A 22,230-nucleotide genomic window follows, 5' to 3' on the forward strand; every position below is an offset into this window, starting at 1 on the left:
CAATTCTTCTTATCCTCTCCGATAATCCTCTGATGTAGGGAAGTGCAAGCACTGGTTGTGACGGCTTCTCTTCCTTGCGAGGCTCCTGCTGTCTTCTAGCCAAAGTCTTTTCTACCATCGCTTTGGAGTAGCCATTCCGTTGAAGATCATTTTTGATGATGTCTAGTTCCTTCTCGAGACCTTCCTTCGTATTACAGAACCCAGAAGCACGGTCTAATAGAGTCTTGATGATTCCTCTTTAGTCGATTGATGGTGGTTGGATTCGTGGTTCAGATACTGTCCCGTATGAGTGGGTTTTCGGTCGTGAACTAACGTGACTTGGAATCTCTACACTTTTTATTTTCTTTCTTTTTTCATTTCTTTATTTTTATTTATTCAATTGTTCTATTTTTACTTGAATTTCATTTCCTATTATTTCATTTCAGGTTTATTTTGGTTAATATAATTATTATTTTCAGCTATCTCATTTTTAATCCTTCTTTTTTAATTGTTTCAGGGAATTCAAATCATTTTATATAGTAGACAATGGAAGTCCGAACTAGTGAAATTCATAATGATTATAATAATTGAATTGCAGATGGTAATCTTTTGAAATGAAAATTAACAAAAATCTTATTAGTAACTTTTAATTATTTATTGTGCAGCTGGGAACGACTTTTTATAGTCGATTTGCTATCTTCCAAATAAAAGTGATGAATATATTTCCTTTTATCTAAAGTATTCTAACTGTGGATTGTTATATATGTTATAAATAACTTCGTCTACCGAATCCATAAGCCACCTTGAGGAAAGCCTAGGGTCGTCCATTTTAATAGATTGGCTCCTCATGCTGGAAATCACGACCAAGTTCGCGCCCTCAGACCACCAGAGGATGAAATGACGTTCCAGAAATGCATGTCTTTATACTCGAACGGACAGAAAGTCGTACATGGGGTAACTCAAGAAGAGCCACGAGACCTTCTCAAGGTTCCAGTTGATTACGCACTAGCTCACTGCTTGGCAGAGAATCTCCAAATGTCCGGGAATATCGCTATGGTATCCAACAAGAAATTCGGTCAGCTCCAAACATTACGAGAACAGAATCCAGAAGTCGAAGGAGTGCTACAGTTGAAGAAGGGCCAGAGAAACATTTTCTACTTGGTGACCAAAAAGCATTCTCTAGACAAACCGTCCTATGAAGATGAACTTCCATTGAATTTCACAGTGCAGATATGGAGAGTCTTGCAGGTATTGACACACGCCAAGGATGACACTTCGGGGCGAAATGTCTTTAAGAAGGGGGCAATGTAACGAATCTGAAGCCGCCCCTGACCGATATGCCGGCCGACTCGCCGAACAAACACATAACATCACCGCGAAAGAATGCAGTCGGAAATCGAACCACCAGAGTGGTTTACAACTATTCGAGCCAGCACCTAGATGAGGCATCCACTGAGGCGCTAGCTAAAGGTTTCAACTTCGCGGTCGTACCAGGCCGCATACCGGTTGAAAATATAATTAGCAATGTAGAATCAGCTCTGAATCGAATAGACGACAAGGAGACGCCAGAGTCAATTAGACAGGACATTGCACACGTACTCAAAAATGCAAAACCGCCGACCAGAAATATACCCCATAAGGAATACCAAGCACTGAAAAATCTACGAGAAAATGAGGATATCATCATCCTACCAGCAGACAAAGGCAATGCAACAGTAGTTTTGAACACCATAGATTATGAATCCAAAATGATGAAACTACTAGAGGATCCAGCCTACAAGAAAATAGTTAGATATCCAACTACCTATCTAGAGAAAACCACAAAAATTGCCATCAATAATTCTCCTATCGACGACGAAATCAAAAGACATCTGATTCCAAGAGAGAAATCATCCAAGTGCCCTAAACTTTATGGACTCCCCAAAGTCCACAAGGAAGGGGCACCACTCAGGCCAATCGTGAGCTCGGTAGGTTCACCAGTGCATCAATTAGCGAAACACGTTGCTCATGTACTTCAACCACATGCGGAAAAGGTCGATTCATATGTGCGCAATGCCGACCACCTCATAGACATATTGAAAACACAAACCGTTAGTCCGGACGACATCCTTGTCAGCTTTGATGTAACCTCGTTATTTACCCAGGTACCCACCGGAGAGGCACTAGAAATAATCAAAAAGAAATACAAACCGGAAGAGCATATCATCACCTTGGCGGAACATTGCATCAAAAACACTTACTTCATCTATAACGACCAACGATACAGACAAATTGAAGGGGCACCAATGGGCTTGCCACTATCACCCGTTGTTGCTAATCTCGTTATGGAAGAAATCGAAACCGAAGCAATAGCAACGTCACACTTGAAACCTAAACTCTGGCTGAGGTATGTCGATGACATCTTCGTGATTTGGTCTCATGGACACCAGGAACTTTCCAGGTTTTTTAATCACTTGAATGAAATCCATCCACGCATTAAATTTACGAAAGAAGTTGAAGAAGGCAACCAGCTCGCATTTCTCGATAAAGCCGGACGGAACATTAGGTCACACGGTATATCGAAAGCCAACACACACGAACAGGTACCTAAACGCAAATTCACACCACCACCCAAAACAAATTCACGCGGTGGCAAAAACACTTATTACACGTTCGAGGAGGCTGGCAGACAACGATCACAGACAACAAGAGTTGAACACCATCGAAACAACTGTACAAATGAATAACTACTCAGAAAGAAGTATAAAAACGGCTGCCAAGACCACACGGAAACAACAAAAAACTCGAGATACACCGGTCATAACAACCACACTACCATATATTGCAGGAACAACAGATAAAATCAGCAGAATTCTTCACCGACATAACATATCAACTTCGTTCGTACCAGAACGGACAATAAGGTCCATGCTTCGTAATCCCAAGAATCAGATACCACTGGAATCACAAGGAGTGTATGAAGTACCATGCCATGATTGTGACAGGACTTACATCGGCCAGACCAACAGACGAATCAACATTCGCAAAGATGAACACAAACTAGCAGTGAAGGGAAAAGTCACCACGTCTTCTCTCTTCCAACACGTACTTCAAACAGGACATAACATCAATTTCGATAACACAAAAATGCTAGCAAGCAACGAAAACTTTTACTCACGAACAATCAGAGAGGCTATCGAAATTGAAAAACGACCTAATATGCGCAATGGATGATGCGCAAAGATTACCATCAACATGGAGATCCGTTTTATCGCTTCACACAAGCAATCAGACTGCTCAACTCCAGAGGCAAAACTCGGTACATGACAATACAGGTACAATAACAGAGACAGGAGAGGCAGCTCAGGTAATAAGACCAAAACAGGTAGTCGAGCAAACACAGGTAGTGGCAGCAACACAGGTAAAGGGAAACATCCATCCCTATAAATTGAGACACAGAGTTCAAATTAATCAGTCTAGTTGAAAAAAACCAGACATCACCAGAAGATGACAAATGAGACTATATATATACATATATATATATATATATATATATGAATCGCTTATTTTTGAAAGGCCTCATGTCACATTTTTTTCGAAATCGACTTTTTTGAAAAAAACAAGTCTTCAGACCTAAACACATCGTTTATTTATTATTAGCCTCATGTCTCCTAACTAATACCGTAGATATAACAAGTTGAAGATTCTACTTATTTATGAAGGGCCTCTTGTCTGTGACTTGAGGCCCTTCATAACTAAACAGATCAATCACACTTGATCAAAGCTACTGCGCAACACCTCAAATCAGCTGGTTTATTATTTGTTTTCCTTCATTGCCGAGGTCAATCCCAACAACAACATTCAGTGTTTTGGTAGGTAAATCAGAGAAAGATTAAATTATATTCATTAAACTTATTCCGAGACCGGTCTTATCTTTTATTCACATTTACTAGAGAAAATAATTTCAAATAATGTCATCTAGTGAAGAAAGTGTTTCAGAAGATGTGTCAGTTACCAGAAAACGAAAAGGTGTCAGGAATCCTGAAAGTTACAAAGTTAATAGAATTAAATTGGCTAGACTTCATGGAAAATCATACACAAATTACAAAGGAGACACTGTGGAAAAATCCTCAACAGGTGATCCATGCTCGTAAGTGCCTTTTTATCTTCATACTTTCCATTTGTCTGCTTGCTTTTCAACAAAGAAGCTTAAATTTGTAAACATAAATGTTTAATTACGATCGTTATGAGCATTACATAGCTAGTTACTCATTGTTCTCACATTTGAGCTCTATTTTATTTTATTATTATATTCTATTTTTATTTTATTTATTATTATTATTATTTTTTTTTCAGGTGCAAAATGAAATGTTTTGACAAATTCACTGAAAACGAACTAAGATCAATTCTTGACAGAAATTCAAATTTCCAAACCAAAAATGAACAAGATTTGCACTTGCAGTCTCTCATTGATGTATACTCAGTTCGGAAAAGGAGATCTAGGTTTAAGTCACCTACACCAACTGATGGTGGTCAAGCCAATGAAGAAAGCTCTAGACCTAGTCATTCTGTTCAACATACAAGGTCCTACAAGTTTCATATTATGGTCGGGGAAGAGAGGAAACAGGTTTGCAAGCAAGCTTTCTTGAGTATTAATGCTGTTGGTGAAAAGAGAATAAGGAGACTTAAAGGAAATGCTTCTAGGGGTGAAAATCCTGTTGATCGGAGGGGACAACAAACAAACCGTAAGACTTTTCCCTTGGAATTTGTAGAGACTGTCAAGGATCACATCAGATCATTCCCTCTGAAAGTAAGCCACTATGCCTCTAAAGAAATGAAATATTTAGATGCAAGACTTGACATTAAAAAAATGCACACAATGTTCCTGGAGGCAAATCCAGGATCTGAGGTAAAATACAGCTTTTATTACAAAGTGTACAAAGAACACTTCAATCATCGCTTTGGAAGACCTCAAATTGATACGTGTTGCGAATGTGAACGGCTGAATAACAGAATAAAAACAGCAAGAAGAGTAGCACAAGCACAGATGGAAGTACACAAAAGAAGGTCAAACAAATTTTACAAGTCCATTCGTGACGTAACTGAGTATTGCAAGCTTCATGATAATGCAATGATTTTGTGCTTCGATTATATGCAAAATGTATCTTTACCGAACATTCCTGTTCAAGAAACCTATTATCTTAGGCAGTTATCAGTTTTTCCATTTGGGGTACATGATAATAAGAATGACAAAGCTACCTTCTACCTGTACCATGAAGGTATTGCTCAAAAAGGAGCCAACGAGGTATGTTCATTTTTAATGAAATATATCAATGACAACATACCTCCTCATGTTGATGAGCTGTACCTCTACAGTGACAACTGCACAGGACAGAACAAAAACCACACGATGATTCGATTTCTAATGAGCTTGACAGACACAGGTCGATTCAAAAAAGTTTTGTTCAGATTACCTATCAGAGGACATTCATATCTCCCATGTGACAGGGACTTTGGGTTGATAAAGAAGAAAATGAATAAAATTGATCGATATTATTCCACTAAAGAAGTCATGGAAATCTTTTTGACAGCTACACAACAAGGAAAGTTCTATGTGGATCTGATTGGGACCCAAGACATTGTTGATTTCGCAAAATGGTGGCCGCTGGTTTACAAGAAGACTACCAGTTCAGAGGAAACCAAAGTTCAAAAAAGAGGAAAAAAAGAATTCTTTCAAGTCTCAGCTTATCACCAATTCAAGTTTGAGAGTTCACAGGTGGGAGTAGTTGTAACAAACGAGTACATTGATGGGTTGAACGAAAAAACCTTCAAGCTAAAAACCTTCCAAAATGAAATAGCTCGGGATCTCTGGGTTCCTCAGAGATCCCGAGATGACTTAGTAATTGTTATAAACTTTCATATCTGCAAATAATTTTTCTGCAGCAATCCTGTTCTTGGAAACAAGTTGCTGCGCAATTACAACCCAACTTCAATTTTAATTCGTGTACCTACCTCATACATCTATGCGTTTTACATTTAATAACAATACATCATAAACTATCGAGTATGTAATCCATAAGCGTCTTAAAATATGAGAAACTTGATGAAATTTCCATATTTGAGTGGTAATTTGGTTCTATAAAGATTATTATCAAAATATGCACGTATGCAGTCGAGTAGTTTTGACATACTCTGCAACCATTATTCAACATTTTGTGTAGTTAAACGTATTTCATTGTTATGCGTCATTGTTATTTCGAAAAAAGTTTTTGAAATCGATTCAGATCCGTCATCAAATAATTCCGTATCAAAAAATATTTGCAAGATGTGGTAATGGCTTAAATTGTTTTATTTGTTAGAAACAAGCATATTAACAACACTTCCTGTCGCAGCAGTACAACATCAACATGAATGTGACCAAATTTCAACACGCTGATGAGGAATCCATAGGAATTTCGAGTCGATTTCAGATTTTGAAGCTCATTCAAATTTGAATGTATTCAAAAGTGAACACAAATATCCACATTTGGCAATACATTCCAGGTCACAAATGCCATTTCGCAAAATTTGAGTTTGCCTTCACAGAAAACCATGATTGAGGTTTCAATCGATTTGTAATTTGATCCACAGTAATTAACGATTTGTGCCATGTTGCGCAAACAAATAGTCATAATTTTTTGGGAAAGAAAGTTTTTGACTTTCTACTACTCCATCTTGATACAAAAAAATGTGGGAATCTTCCTTCCTTTCTTTGGAAGATTTCCACATTTTTCTGACAGTGAACACACTCAAGTTCCAAAAATTTTGTTGAAGAAGGCAGAAGAAGCAAACGGTTTCAACTTCCTATCAGTAGAATACATCCTTCAGTCGAAAGTCTTGACCTCAATGAATTGAACGACAACTCTCAGAAGTTGAGAAACTTGTGCGAGCTAAGGACTAACGAGGTCTTACGTTTTAACGTGTGATTCCTAAGAATGATATCATGAGATAGATAGAAATTCTATGATTGAAAGTTATCTAAGCTATTCAAGAAGTGATCAAGGAACTGTGGTCAATAGATTCATTGGATAAAGTTGTGAACACATTCTCTATAATGAACCAAATCCGAAGATTTGCCTCTCGGTTCATGAGTTATGCGCAGCAAGATGCCTAAGATCTCTGATATCTCCTGGAGGGTTCACATGATGGTGTAGATAGAGCCACCAGAGAAACCTGAACTAATCTTGACGACACCGAAACGAAACAGTACAAGATCCCTGATTGAGATATTTGAATTTGAAAAAATACAAGTTTGCGAAAAGTTTTGTAGATCAGTTCAAATCTTCACTGAAGTGCACTCACTATGACTACTCATCGATCTCTTCTGTGATTTATATCTTTCCATACCACAAAGATCTGAGAGTATCACTTTGCTTGGATACCTTCAAATTTTCCCGAATTCTAGTGATACATTTGGAGAGATTTTCTCCAACAGACATGCAGATTTAGAGAGAAATTAAATGTGGTCATCGTCTTTCCTAGGGAATTTTCAGACAGGAATAATTACGCAGTGATTATTTTAATGCACTGTTTGATCACAATGGGATCAATAATAGTGATAATTACACCACTTCTTGTAGACACCCACACATAGGCAAGTGGCATGAAAACAACAATTCATGAGTGTCGCTAATTCCACTCAAATCCTTTGGGAGGGGAGGGGAATATATCTTCTTCTTTATGAAAAGCAGGGTAATAAGTCACACCTTTGAGGTGACCAACATTCATATGTTCGTATCAAATATATTTTGAATCATCACATTAATTTTATTCTATTCATATTTTCCTCTAATGTTCCATGTCATCTGTCACAGCATTGGTCAAAATGTTTAGTAACTCTGCTAACATTTCCTTTACTCCATCAGCTCTACCCGTTTTCTGGTGCATTCAGATATACAGGGTGTAACTGAATAAGTGTAAAACATTCAAGGAGGTGATTCCTTATCGAAAAAAAGATGGCATATTTCATATAAAGAAATTTCATTAGAGCATACCTTGTTAAGATACAGCCCCTTGAAGGGGGTACATAAAATGTGTATAACAATTTTTTTCACGAGCACTAAAGAAGTTACAATATTGAAATTAACCTGACGTTTCGTACTACCAAAAAGACACTCAGCCAGTAATTTATTTGGTTTACCCCATGGTTGTAAGAGGTGGAAAACGCAACCCCTAAAATTTATTTCCAATGTAACTTTTTGTCTTATTATTTGTTTACCATTTAAAAATTTATTTCCGATAGCCTGTTTCATTCTAAACAAAAAATTTCTTATGGATTTTCTGCACAAAATAAACCAGTTCGCAGCAAAAAATTATTTTACGAACAACTACAGAGATACATCGTCATAAATGCGAAAATACGAAACTAATCTATCTAAATTGAAGGGGTTATATTTTTAGGAGTGATTAATTTTTGGGAACGAAAGTTTTTGGCTTTCTACTACTCCATCTTGATACAAAAAAAACAAGGATGAGGGAATCTTCCAAGGAAAGGAAGGAAGTAATCAATTTCAAAATAAGTAACTCTATACATGGATGTGTAGATCATGCAAAGAAGTAACTTTCAGACACAAACTGAAAGAAATCCTCCTGAAACAGCTACTTTCACATAAACATTGAATTACACGAAATCATACTATCTAGTAGGTCGCTATTAGCGATAGTGACAATTAAATTGGTATGACGCTGTCAGTTTGTGAATTATCGAAATTGAATCAATATTAATTGTGTGTTGTTGTTCTGTTCTTAATTTGTTACTTTAATAATTCACTTGTTATTAAAATGACATACACAAATGAGGAAATGGCTGATATGCATTACGTTTACGGTCTGTCGCAGGGGAATGGGTTAGAAGCTTCTAGAAGATATGCTGAAATGTATCCTCAACGGCAGCATCCTTCACATAGAATATTTGCTCGACGATCAACGATTACGAGACTATGGTTCATTCGACAAAAGAACGCAGGATTATGGTCGCCATCGAGAAGTACGAACACCACAGCTTGAGGAAGCAGTACTTAATTTGATTGAAGAACAACGTACTACCCGTACTAGAAAGATTACTTTCCAGCAAAATGTTGATCATATGACGGTATTTAGAATTTTAAAGGAACAACTCTTATACCCTTACCATCTGCAACGAGTTCAGGCACTGTTACCGCGAGACTTTCCGAACCGTCTTGAATTTTGCAATTGGATGCTGGAAATGATTAGAAGAAATTGTGACTTTCTGAAGACGATAGAATTCACAGACGAATGTAGTTTTTCTCGGGACAAGATTACTAATTTTCATAATTACCACATATGGGCTGATGAAAACCCTCACGCTATTTTCGAAACTAACCATCAATAACAGTTTTCTCTTAACGTGTGGCTGGGAGTTATTGGGGATGATTTAATTGGGCCTCATTTTCTACCTCCTCGATTAAATGGTGAGGCATACGTTCAATTTTTAAGAGAAGCTCATCCAGTACTGTTGGAGGAAGTTCCTTTGGGCGTCAGAAGGGATATGTTTTTTATGCGTGATGGCGCTCCCGCCCATTTTAGTCAAGTAGCACGTCAGCATTTAACTGAAACATATGCAAATCAGTGGATAGGTCGAGGAGGACCACAGAACTGGCCCGCTCGATCCCCGGATCTCAATCCTCTCGATTTCTGAAATTGGGGCCATTTACAAAATTTGGTTCATCGTACTCCTGTTCGCGATATAGAGGACTTAAGAAACCGCATCAACGATGCGTGCACGGTAATCAGAGAGACTCCAGGAATAATTGGCTCAATGCGCCGACGTCTAGATGCATGCGTAATGTCTGAAAGTAGACATATTGAACATTTACTATGATTTCTACATGTTGTGTGTTTTGTTATTGATAAATTAGTTTTGTTTATTACCCTTTGATCGTTTAATGCAGGTACTGACTACAAAATAACAATAAATCCAGTTCGCATTTATGACGATGTATCTCTGTAGTTGTTCGTAAAATAATTTTTTGCTGCGAACTGGTTTATTTTGTTTAGAATGAAACAGGCTATCGGAAATAAATTTTTAAATGGTAACCGAATAATAAGACAAGAAGTTACATTGGAAATAAATTTTAGGGGTTGCGTTTTCCACCCCTTACAACCATGGGGTAAACCAAATAAATTACTGGCTAAGTGTCTTTTTGGTAGTACAAAACGTCAGGTTAATTTCAATATTGTAACTTTTTCAGTGCTTGTGAAAAAAATTGTTATACAAATTTTATATACCCCCTTCAAGAGGCTGTATTTTAACAAGGGATGCTCCAATGAAGTTTCTTTTTATGAAAGATCCTATCTTTTTTTCGATGAGGAATCACCTCTTTAAATGTTTTACACTTATTCAGTTACACCCTGTATATCTATCGCCTTTTGAAATGAGAAAAATGTGAACTACATATACGTGTAGTACATAAATAAAAAATGCTCTAATAATACGCATATTCACACAAAGGAAAAAACAACACATTATACAAAGAACCAATTCAAAATAATCCATATCCGAGATATGTTATAACACGAAGCTTGTTTTATACTTACCATCGTTTAGGTCAGCTCCATAAAAAATTGAAGCATGTCCAAGTTCGACACATATTCACGGTAATTGATGTATCGTTGTTCGATAATGACATGTCAAAGACCGAAAAACGAACAACATAAATGGTTGTAAGTATTACCTAATATCCGACGTGAAACCCATTTTCCGGAAAACCTAGAAATGAGTATTTTTATACCATATGCTTCACAAAAAAAAAGCATTTTCCTGTTACTGTCAATAACACTACTCCTATCAGAAATGATATGTAATTTTTTTTGAGAAAATCAAGAAAAAAGTTATAAAAATTATTGAAAAGGACAAAATAATTGAACCAAACAGTAGGTAGAAGTTTTCATCGCTGCATTTTCCCCAATAATAAACAGTCATATTTATGGTTTCTATAAATTCGGTAGATAAGCAATGTAATACAAGAAAATGGATTCTGAAAGCCTTCAATAATTGTTCAATCACAACTTATAAAAAAATAATTAATTTGCAATTTTCTACAAAGTTGAAAATTTTGAATAATTTAAATGTATAGTGTGGTCCATTAAGTGTTCGTCGAAATTTGAATACCATCAAAAGCTAATGTATGTTCCACAATTCTATTCTATATACTCACAATATTTCAAATCAAGCAGAAGGCAAGGGTGATACACAAAATATTAAATACGTTCAGAAAAGTGTTTATATTCGAAAGAAATACCTGAGAATACAAAATCATGGCCTATCATTGACATTTTCATTATTTTTAGATAATTTTTATATATTATTTCAATATTTTCATTCATTCACATTCAAAATATCAAATCTTAGGGCATAACTTTTCACATTCGTTTCTCTCACTTATTTGTGTATGAAACAAAACCGTTTCCAGGTAGGTTACTTTTATGAACAACAGGAGGGAAAGACTATGGGTAACCCCTTGTTCCCCTACCTGGCAAACCTGTTCATGAGCAAATTCGAAATGGAAACCAAAGAAAAGTAAAAGTATTTTCCTAGGATATGGCTGAGGAAATAGCAATCAGTAACGGTTTCTCGAGCGGTATTGTAGATGATATTATGAGGAAGAAAAAGTTTATGTTAAGAATTAACGAAATCTCGACTTTTAGAAACGACAAAAACCACGATATATATATCTCAGTTCCATACCACTAATGCACGAAGAACTTTGGAAAGATTTTCAAGGAACTAGGTATGAAGGTGGTATTTAAAAAAATTCATACACTACGTAGCCTTTTAGGAAATCCATAGGACAAAATCGAGAATTCGGAAAAGTCTGGAATTTACGAAATTGAATGTAAGGACTGCTATGCAAAATATTATGGACAGACTGAAAGATCTATTAAAATAAGATATAAGGAAATCTCCCGAAATTTTCAAAAGCAAACTAGACATCTCTGAAGAGGTGAAATACCCTGGTACTGTTCTCGACAGGAAGCTAACAAGGAACTCTCACCTACAGAGTAGAGCAAAACGAGCATATGTGGCTTATGAGCAATGTAGGAGGACAGTGGGACGCGCATGGGGTTTTTCACTCCGTGTGGTCATCTGGATCTACACTTCAATAATAAGACCTATGTTAACATACGAAGGCATTGCATGGGGACCGAAAGTTCTACAAGCAACGGCCATCCAAAAATTATATCACAGGAGCCATGAGAACAACACCAACCACGGCAATGGAATTAATTTCTGATCTGACCCCACTGGACCTGTACTCTTTGCCTGTACGTTAAGGAGGTTGCGTTAATGGCCATGTTACGATTGCGCACGGCTTGTGTAAACCTCGAACAAGGAATGGGTCAATTGATTATTTTCGCCTTTTGGCTAATCTGTTTTCAGGTAATATCCTTAGAGAAATATATACCCTGGAAATGGAGCAACGAGTGTTGATGTCAAGTCGTTTAGTTAAACGTCAAGTTTCGATGAAATAAGGTCTATCGCGTGCTGGACATCAAGGATACAATTTCTCCAACTTAACGTGAGATTACAATCAATTCCTCTCAATTATTGATACTTCTCGCCTATTAGAGTGCCGCAAGTATATTTGTCGTGACAAGTTTTCTACTTCGTTGTATTTAGTACATTACCGAGATAGGAATCTCTCATCAATATCAAGTGGTGGGTAATTAATTTAAAGATAGAAGAGATAAAAGAAATTGAAGTCTTCACAACATTCTCAGAATCAGATTTTCCCTCAGATAATAATGTTTTCCATTTCAAACATTTCTGTATAATATTTGTTTTTTATTCCTGAACAATTACATGTAAGGGTTCAAAATCTTAACATGATTAATTACAAAAAGCAAATTAATATAGGAACGTCAAATTCAATTTTTCATTACATATTATTATTGAAAATAATGGAATATGATGATTGTTAATCAATCGCAAATATTCAGAATTTGATGAAAATTGTACACAGTGAAAATTTCGTGTAAATTCACAGAGAAACATGAAAATAGTATCATAAATCTTATGCAAGAATAACCTTTGTTATTATTAACAAACACACGACGTGATATGATTTATACGAATACAATATCGGTCCAGTTAAGTATAAAGTGGAAAAATTTGGACTAATGTTGAATATAAATCGCTGTAGATAACATTCCTTTGCAAACACCGCACCGCCTCGGGAAGTTTATTCCAGAAGAACTCCGTTCTTCAAATGAATGAATCGTTGAAAAGTGTACAGCTTGTCAAACTGGTGACGAATCATGAGTATACAGGGTGGGCCATCGAAAACTTGACATGGAGGTTTTGGGTACTAATCTTGCAAATCCTGAAAGACGCTCAGACAGGTCGATTTTTATTGAGAGGGGGACAGTTTTTTCCCATTCAGAGCGTCGTCACTTCAACCCCGGAGCAGAGGGGTGAACAACCCTTGGAATTTTAATAGGGAATAGGGGGCGAGTCGTACATCGTTTGAAAGATCTGGGAATTCTCTAAACAATGGTGTACATTTTTTTAAATTTGGATGTATTTAAAAGAGTTCTTTCCGATAATTAACTTTTTCAATATTGTTAATAGCAAAAAATTGTTGTACGCCACTGCTCAGTTGGAATGTATTTGAAATTTTTTCATTTGTTTCTTACGCTAGTGTTTTGTTAATTTTTTAGTTCTTCTCTGATACGAGGACTATTACAATTGAGAAATGGTTGAATTGTTTCTATTTCTCATTTTTATGTTGAAAGTGATATCTACATTATTACTAGTGTGCCGTAAAGTGTTGCTAAAGAAACAATGGTTTACACAACTGCATAGAGACTTGAGTTGATTGAACTGTACTATGGAAATAGACGTGCTGCGAGAGCCGCTGAACTGTTCAATCAACAACATGGGAAGAATGTGTCACGACAGTATGTTTTCGATTTAATTGCAAAATTTCGCGCAACTGGATCTGTAGCAAATAAAAAACGGCAAATCGAACCACCAGTAACAAATGAGGCGACACAAGTGGCAATTCTGGGCCATGTTGAGCTTGACCATACTTTGAGCACAAGAAATTTAGTATATTTGTTTCCGGGGTGTCACGAACTAGCATATTCGGCGTATTTTAAAAACCCTCATAATGCTTTCTTTCAAGATTAAATTAACGCAAGAACTGAATGAAGATGATTTCGATCGACGCTTGCAATTTTACGAGTTAGTTAGTGAACGAGCGGTGAAAAATCCACATCTTGTTTTCAATATTTGTTTCAGTGATTAATGTTCTTTTTTTCTAAATGGCACAGTTAATCGCCATAATTGTCGCTATTGGGCTGATTCAAACCTCACATTTTTCATGAAGTGCATACTCAACGTCCACAAAAATTAAATGTATGGGCTGGAATTTTTGGTGAACGTATTGTTGTTGGCCCATTGTTTTTAGAAGACAATTTAACCGGACAAATGTATTTGGAGCTTCTGGAAGATACTATTAATCCCCCTTCTCACTGATATTATTGAAAATGACCACAATTATCGGGAGAATCTGTTAATATTTCAACAAAATGGAGCTCCTCCGCACTATGATCTGCCTGTTCGGCAGTATTTAGATCAGACTTTTCCGGATCACTGGATTTGGAGGCGAGGCACTATCGAATGACCACCACGATCACCAGACCTTTCGACGTTAGATTTCTTTCTGTGGGGTCATTTCAAAAGCAGAATTTACTGTACTCCTCCTGCATCACTCGAAGGTTTACGGCAACGAATCACAAATGAATGTCGCCAAATCACTCCAGAAATGCTCCACAATGTTTGAGAACGTTTCCAGCAGAATCTCTATTATTGCATGGAAGCTGGAGATGCCCATTTTGAGCATATGTCAACATGAGAATAAATTAAGTAACTTCAACTGTAAGTTTAATATGGTTCGTCCAAATTTAAAAAAATGTACCTACACCTACACCGTTGTTAAGAGAATTTCAAGATCTTTCAAATGATGTGCGGCTTGCCCCCAGTTCCCTATTACAATTCCTAGGGTTGTTCACCCCTCTGCTCCGGGGTTGAAGTGACGACGCTGTAAATCGTGAAAAAACTGTCCCCCTCCCAATAAAAATCTACCTGTCTGAGCGTTTTTTAGGTTTTGCAATATAAGTACTCAAAACCTCCATATCAAGTTTTCGATTGCCCACCCTCTATAGCTATGACACTGAAACCAAAGACCAATGGCCGGACGGAAGAGCCCAGAAGAGCCAAGACAAAAAAAACACGCCAAATTCGATCAAATGTCAAGGTTTTGCTCACTTCGGTTACCGTGGCGTAGTGCATCAGGAGTTCTTGCCAAATGGTCGTACGGTCAATAAGGACTATTATCTTGAAATTATGCACCGCTTGCGAGAAGCAATACGAAGAAAACGTCGGGTATTATACTTTATACTTTATTGTCTCAAGAAGGTATTCTTATTGACAAAGTTTACATAGCTAAGATATAAAATACATTTAAAAATATAGACTCATAAAAAACATCAAAACTGAAAACAACAGTAACAAATCTTTTATAGAAAAACAATTAATGGCTTTTGCGTCATGATAATGCACCTGACCAAACTTCATTGCTTTTTTGTAATTTTTTGACCAAAAACAACACTGTAATCGTGGCTCAGCCACCGTGTTCGTCAGATTTGGCTCCCTGCGACTTTTTCCTGTTCCCAAGATTGAAGAGACCCATGAATGGACGGCGTTTTGCGACGATTAAGGAGATAAAACCGAGTCGCTGAGAGACCTCAAGAACATACTGTTATAAATCATGCCCTAAAGATAATAACACCGGCCGCCACTGGTAGCCATAAATCAATTGTGACGTAGCTAAGAGCGCGCGAATGTACAGTGTTCGCTGCCGCTCTAGATGTAGCGAGAATAATGCTACGGTCTTCGATGGAATTCCGAGGAATGTTCCAGGGCCTTCGATTGGCAAATATAAGCGCCATCTACTCGCCAATCGAGACAGTCAAGTGGAAGTTGCAGTGCGGTACACGAAGCGATCTAGTAAGGCGACAGACATTCGAATAATAGTTGTAGTTTTAGTTGAAATGTTTATTGTATTTAAAGTGAAATAAAGTTAAGTGAGTTATTTGTTCAGTGTAGTCAATTATTGGTCAACCCACGGGGAAAAACGTAACGGTGGCACATCTGAGGAGGGATACTTTGAATGGGACAAAATAGAAATTGATGAATAAATACATTTTGAAAAAAATAAAAATTCACCTTATATTTTGATCAGCAGTACAGTGTGTGACAAAAATCTGTGTGGTGAAAATGGAGTTTACTTCTAAACTAAAACACACTTTATGAAACAAATAACGAATAGACTATTAAAGAGTTCAAGAGCGTAGTGAAAAGCGACGTGTGTAAGTCTAATTCCATTAAAATAATCGATAGTGAAATGACGGAGAGTCGTCATCACATTCGACTTTAAAAAAAAAGAAACACAAAAGCTGCAAAAACTATTCTTGATGATTTTTTATGAAGGACTTCTTCGTCGATATGTTAGTAACTTTTATGTACCGAGAAAAAGACATGACTTGGCGGCGAATACATAAAAATATTGTCAAAAATAATGAATACAAAGGATCTTACAAATCATTGAGGAAAGCATTGAGAGAAATGCGATTTAGATGGAAATTACTCAAATTTAAAATCCAGCACTTGGAGAGAAAATTTTTCAAAGATATAAAAAAAATATAGGTCGACCAATAATTTATATAGATGGAAAAGTGGATTGTGCTAGATATTATTTGAAATTCAAATCAAATACTAGATATAAGGTGTCTACCACAGTTAAATCCATTACAAAAATTACCAACAAGTAGTTGTGAGAAATGTTAATTCCCAATCCGTCTGAACAAAGTGTTCTGGTTACATGTAATGCTCCATAGGATAATGTGCAAAGTGAAAAATACCTCAACATGTCTCATGAAAAGAAGACAAGAAAGATCGGTTAAGACGACGCAATATTCAATTAACAGATGATATGCTCAAAATCGATCAATATTCTGTGTTAGAAATCTACAAACCATAACTCAAAGTAAGTATGTGACACCAATAGGATAATGAAAAATCATAGAAATACAGTAGTAACACTGTTTTCTTCTCATCCCATTTTAAACCCTATCACATTCGTGTAGTTATTACTAAACCAATATGTAGTCAATAAAAACTAAAAATTTCAATCAAGTGTGCTGAAAGCTTGTGCGACGAATTTTTACTATCACTTTCTGAGAAAGAATGGAAAAACAATGTGAACATGCTAAACTTTCAAGAGTTTAATTCCGCTCAAAATCCTGCTCTCGATTCAGCTATTAATAATATCATTATGAATTTAAAAAATGCTATTGACGCTGGCAGCTACATTGATGACAGCAGCGATGATTTTGATCTCTCAGGAATTCATCCTTTATAATGATATAAAATGAAACTAAATCTCAGTTCATTTCTTCATTTCTGAAATTCAATTGTGATCTTTTCTAGTTGAATAAAAAGAAAATTTCATAACCACTATTTCAATTCCTACCCATCTCTAATAAAGTTTTCAATACAAAAACATAAATTGCTTTTAGCAAACTCATTAAAATATAATTGTGAAGACATTAACTTGGTCCACTTAATCTGTATTTATTAGAAAGTATCTATTCAAGTTATTGTTCATATCCATTTAATTTCTGAGGAAATTGGGTATTTAAATATCTATGAAATAAAATATTAAAAATAGTTAATAAAATGACCTAACTCTGGCCCTTTGTTATTATAAATTTGTTGAGTATTTGAATATAATTTGTCTTCACAGATGACAACTTTCACAATAACAACTTTTCATATTCTGTTATTTATGAACACAACATATCTAAAAATCATCAAAATTCAGAACATGTGATTGCATTACTTGTGACAAAGATTGTACTTCTTAACAAGCACTAGTTTCCATCATCTGTTGTCCTAATACATTCTCAGTGAGGGTTGTCAGAATTCTCAAATCTCTTTCAAGATTTGATAACTTGTATTTATCTCAGCCATAAAAGTGAATATAGAGAAGAAAATCAAAAGTAAAATAAATATATACTCAATAAAAGTACAAAACACAGAATGTCATAAGTACCGCTCCCTAATTGCACACAAAATTCGTACCTTTTTTCTATTACTTGTGCTCAGGTGACAACTATATTACTAAAGTGCCTTATTGAGGTAGCGATAGACTTTATTAGTAATCTACATAAAAACAGACTCTTGATTTGCCCAGTGTCCAGATCTCTCATCAGTCATACCTCATTATGTATACAATATTTGAGCGAAACAACAAAATTTACAGTGGATTAGAAAAAACTGCTACAGAATAATTGATTACTTATATATTTTGAACATATGACAATAGATTTATATTTCAAATAAATGGAAATGTTAACACAGATTTTCAGACTTCTAATGTAAATGAACCCAACAAGCAAATTGCAGTGGAATATTGAAGAATCCAAAAAACTCAGTTACTGAAGAGTTAGAAATCACAATAAAAAATATTCTATTAAAAAATCAATATGGTCGGCAATAATATACTGCCTTCTTAGGTAAAATAAACTTAAAAACAACATCCATGTAAAAATACAATATCAGAAAACAGTTGGTGATAATAATATAAATGAAAAAAATCACTTATATAGAAAGTGCAAAGATTCTCCAGGATGGAAAGTTTTGATTCCCCTATCAAAGGCTTTAAACTGAAAATGGTTTTTGTTAGATCTCGTTTTCACTGTTAGCAAACCTGTGACATCTTGAGACTTTCCAGTCTTCAGAGCTGAAACTTCAATGTGTACATCTGCAACATATTCCATATTGTTTGAAATAATTTCATCATACTTTGAAGCTACATGATTATTCAAAATAACAGAAATGTTTTCATTGCTAATCAAATTCACAAGGTAATTAACGAAGTTCACTATTTGTGAATTTTCTATTCCCAAATCATGTAAATGACTGACATCATCTACTATTAAGTATGCCTGTTTTCCAGAATTCTCTGTCATTTCATCTAGATTTTTTTTTATATCAAAATAAAGGCACTTCACTATATTTTCCTTGTCATCTTGGAAATACCGTTCTTCCAATCCAATATCATCAACTATGTCATTCATAGGTTCAATAATTCTCATATCTCCATCTTGAACAGCTTTCAGTAAATCATAACCAAGTTTTTTTCCAACATTTTGATAGTGTTCAAAGGTGTTGTGAAAACTTACTAAACATAACCTGTTTTTCTCATAGAGTATTTGTTTTATCAAATGAGTTATAATGAAATTTGAGTCGGCTGTTGAATTTTCTCTAACAGCTATAATTCTGTCACTGAATCTTATCTGAAGTGCAGAAAGGACAGGATTTGATGTTCGTGGGTCTCCCAAGGAAATCATGGCACTATATTTTGACGGACACTGCAATAAAAGAAAATACTTTTTTTAGTATAGGTAAAACTAGGAGGGATTCATTTCATCTTTGAACCAAATTTGTAACCTGATGAGGTTGAAGAATTCAATTTGAAAGCAAAAACAAAAATTTTCTGAAATTTCATCACATGTTACTTCATTGATTTATAGAATGTTATCAAAGTAGCTCAACAATTATTCTTGAAGCAAAATATATTTGAAATTTGTTTTTCTGTTAACTAGCTGTTGCACCCCTACGAATGACAATCCTCAGAGGTTGAAACTTGTGCGAGCTAAGGACTAACGAAGTCTTACGTTTTAACGTGATTCCTAACACGGGTTAGATGGTGGCAAGTGAAAATCGATTGTTCAGCATGCGACTTGAACTACCGACTCACACATCGATCGATTGAGAAAGTGAACAAAGCACCCATGTCGACCGTCCGGCTACCGACCTTCAATAGTTTTAAAAAATCACTTTACATGACTTCATAGAAAAATTTGAATGATTCTTTTCAATCGAAGTCGAATCAAATTGCTAGGACAATTAGAACAATGAAAATCCAGTTATGAAATAAATTTGTTTAAATTTTTTTTTAAGTGTTTTATTAAATATCCTGTATATTTGATATACAGAGTGTTCCAGGATTGATATTACAAGAGGTGTAATGGACTAAACGTTTCTAAATTGTAGGTATTTAGAGATTGCGAAAAATTAATTTCAAGACTATTTTTACATTTTCAAAACAAAACGACCTCAACAGTGAAATGAAAGCTATTTTCTTTTCAGTAATTGTACCCTTTTTGTTCGTGATACATCAAAATGTTACTATGAAAAGTTGTTCAAGCTGAGAAATCATAACTCCATACAGAATTTCAGGATCATTCAATTGCTTTGAATAAAACGACATTTTTAAGAATAAAAATAAATTGTGTTCACTCAAAAATTAAAATCACAATGGAAAATAATGTAATTCCCTTACATGAAATATATTTATTCAAAGTGCCATTTTGCATCATCTACTATGAATTTGAGTAAATAAAATTTACCCACAAAGTAGCTAAATCTTCTCTAAACTTTCATAGAGCCATAATTTCTATACTGAACAACTTCTTTGTAACATTTAGATGAATCATAAACAAAGAGGGTAAAATTCCTGAAGAGATAATAATATTTGCTTCACTTTCAAAGCCAACATGTTTTCCAGAAACTGACAATGTTCTTAAAATTTGTTTCTCACGAGGCAGAGCTCAAACCCACACTCCCAAAATAAAATTAAAAAATTGTTAGTTTATTGCACCTCTTGTAACATCAATCAGGGACACTATGTACATAACCATTACACCATTACATCAAGATGGATAAAGGAAGTGCTGTCATGAAAGATAGATATTTATCAATAATTTATATTATCAAGTCTCTGGATAAAAGTCATAATCCAGAGCAAATATTTTATTGGAAAAGAATCAAAGATTTGACATTTTTACAGAACTTTCAAATAAATGCTCTCTGAATTGTACTCCTCACAACAGAATTTAAAATTTTTATGTTAATGTGAGCAATGATAAATATTTTTTTCAGTGGAAATATTCAAAGTGCTTAACAATAATTTGACCTCTGTCATTTGTAAGTTGGTCTATAAACATCAAGGCATATTAATCAGGGCCATATTTTTTATTTCATTATGGCGATATACCTACTGAATGTAGTACTCAAATACCACATTTACCAATACATGAAAATAAAACAACGCCTCTTAAAACAAAAACAGTTCACCCACCTGCCAATGTATACAGATTTACTTTTGATATATTTTAAGGTGAGTAATACTAAATTCAGCCCAGCTGAACAAGAGGACACGTTTTTTTTAACAACATAACCTAAGTTTATTGTGATTTGTGATGACTTATGAAGTTTGTTATGCGTTGCCTTTAAAGGATATGTTCACTATTGGTAGTTCTCCAGAAATCTAGAAATCAACAAGTCAGTATACAGGCGAGTTCTCAAATTCGATCTATCAGAAAATTTCTGATCGAAATAGAAATGCGCTACCATTTCTAATGGTCCAATAGATATATTCATTAGATCAATCGGGAAACTCATCGCTGGACTTAAGAATGTGTCTTTCGTTTGTGTTTGACATTTGAGATAAGGTAAATTTTCAAATTCATAGAAATATTTCCGATGTATTGCTTCAACTAATAGAAACGAGACTAATGATGAATCCATCAGATCAATCGGTTGATTCACCAAGCAAAAAATATTAAGAATTTCCCAAAATAAAACGTGTACTGATGAATCAAATAAATAATCTAACAACTTGTTCAAATTCTTCCTGAATAAATTCAGGTGCCTCCCCTTACTCACTTGGGAAGATTTTTGTTTCTCAAATAAATGAAGGTACATTTGTCTGTCTGTTTTTACCTTTTCCATGGGTAATTTTTTTCTTGTTTTCCTGGATATTCAGTAGCAATTCACGATATTTATTTCGGCAAAATAGTGCTTCCTCTTTCCTTCGTTCTTCATTCTCCTCCATACCCGCTTGCAAAGCTTTGAACATTTTTTTAAGATCTCCCATCCCGTCGTAATCGATACTCCTTGTTTTCACTATAAAACAGAAATTTTCTAGTCAATTATTCCGCTTTCGGAATACCTCATTTTATGTTTTCCCCGTGTGTTCGACAATAATTGACCACACTGTTCAATCAAATACAACTTCGTTTCACCACTACATTGCCAATACAACACAAGAACTCTAACTAAACTTCAGACTGATGTTC

At 35.3% G+C, this 22,230-nt stretch overlaps 3 protein-coding genes across 4 annotated transcripts; 2 read left to right on the plus strand and 1 right to left on the minus strand.

Annotated features, from left to right (window-relative positions):
• The first annotated feature begins 1,316 nt into the window (after positions 1–1,316).
• Positions 1,317–3,637, plus strand: LOC141484587 (uncharacterized). The gene is made up of 2 exons (XM_074179559.1): positions 1,317–2,365; positions 3,619–3,637. The coding sequence occupies exons 1-2, from the start codon at positions 1,317–1,319 to the stop codon at positions 3,635–3,637; spliced, it is 1,068 nt and encodes a 355-aa protein (XP_074035660.1).
• Positions 3,638–3,875: 238 nt separating this feature from the next.
• On the plus strand, positions 3,876–5,890 carry LOC141484588 (uncharacterized). The gene is made up of 2 exons (XM_074179560.1): positions 3,876–4,108; positions 4,315–5,890. Exons 1-2 carry the CDS (start codon positions 3,930–3,932, stop codon positions 5,888–5,890), a joined length of 1,755 nt encoding a protein of 584 aa, XP_074035661.1. The 5' UTR covers positions 3,876–3,929.
• Positions 5,891–18,372: 12,482 nt separating this feature from the next.
• LOC111517379 (Elongator complex protein 6) lies at positions 18,373–21,392 on the minus strand. Of its 2 annotated transcripts, none has more exons than XM_023173522.2 (2): positions 21,231–21,392; positions 18,373–19,458 (listed from the first exon to the last, which is right to left on the minus strand). In XM_023173522.2, exon 2 carries the CDS (start codon positions 19,435–19,437, stop codon positions 18,682–18,684), a length of 756 nt encoding a protein of 251 aa, XP_023029290.1. In that variant the 5' UTR covers positions 19,438–19,458; positions 21,231–21,392; the 3' UTR covers positions 18,373–18,681. The 2 variants fall into 2 exon arrangements, with proteins under 2 accessions (XP_023029290.1, XP_074035970.1); XM_074179869.1 differs by lacking the exon at positions 21,231–21,392 and adding an exon at positions 19,765–19,898.
• Positions 21,393–22,230: the final 838 nt, after the last annotated feature.

Source organism: Leptinotarsa decemlineata, unplaced genomic scaffold, assembly GCF_025532065.1.
Source record: "Leptinotarsa decemlineata unplaced genomic scaffold, Ldec_3_MD MMD2_tig00026282_RagTag_RagTag, whole genome shotgun sequence".
Taxonomy (NCBI): domain Eukaryota; kingdom Metazoa; phylum Arthropoda; class Insecta; order Coleoptera; family Chrysomelidae; genus Leptinotarsa; species Leptinotarsa decemlineata.

Bases quoted from the DNA above. Each gene is read 5' to 3' on its own strand.
- LOC141484587 (XM_074179559.1), top strand. From the start codon at position 1,317: ATGCCGGCCGACTCGCCGAACAAACACATAACATCACCGCGAAAGAAT.
- LOC141484588 (XM_074179560.1), top strand. From the start codon at position 3,930: ATGTCATCTAGTGAAGAAAGTGTTTCAGAAGATGTGTCAGTTACCAGA. The intron at 4,109-4,314 runs GTAAGTGCCTTT...TTTTTTTTTCAG, and splicing joins TCAACAGGTGATCCATGCTC to GTGCAAAATGAAATGTTTTG.
- LOC111517379 (XM_023173522.2), bottom strand. From the start codon at position 19,437: ATGATTTCCTTGGGAGACCCACGAACATCAAATCCTGTCCTTTCTGCA.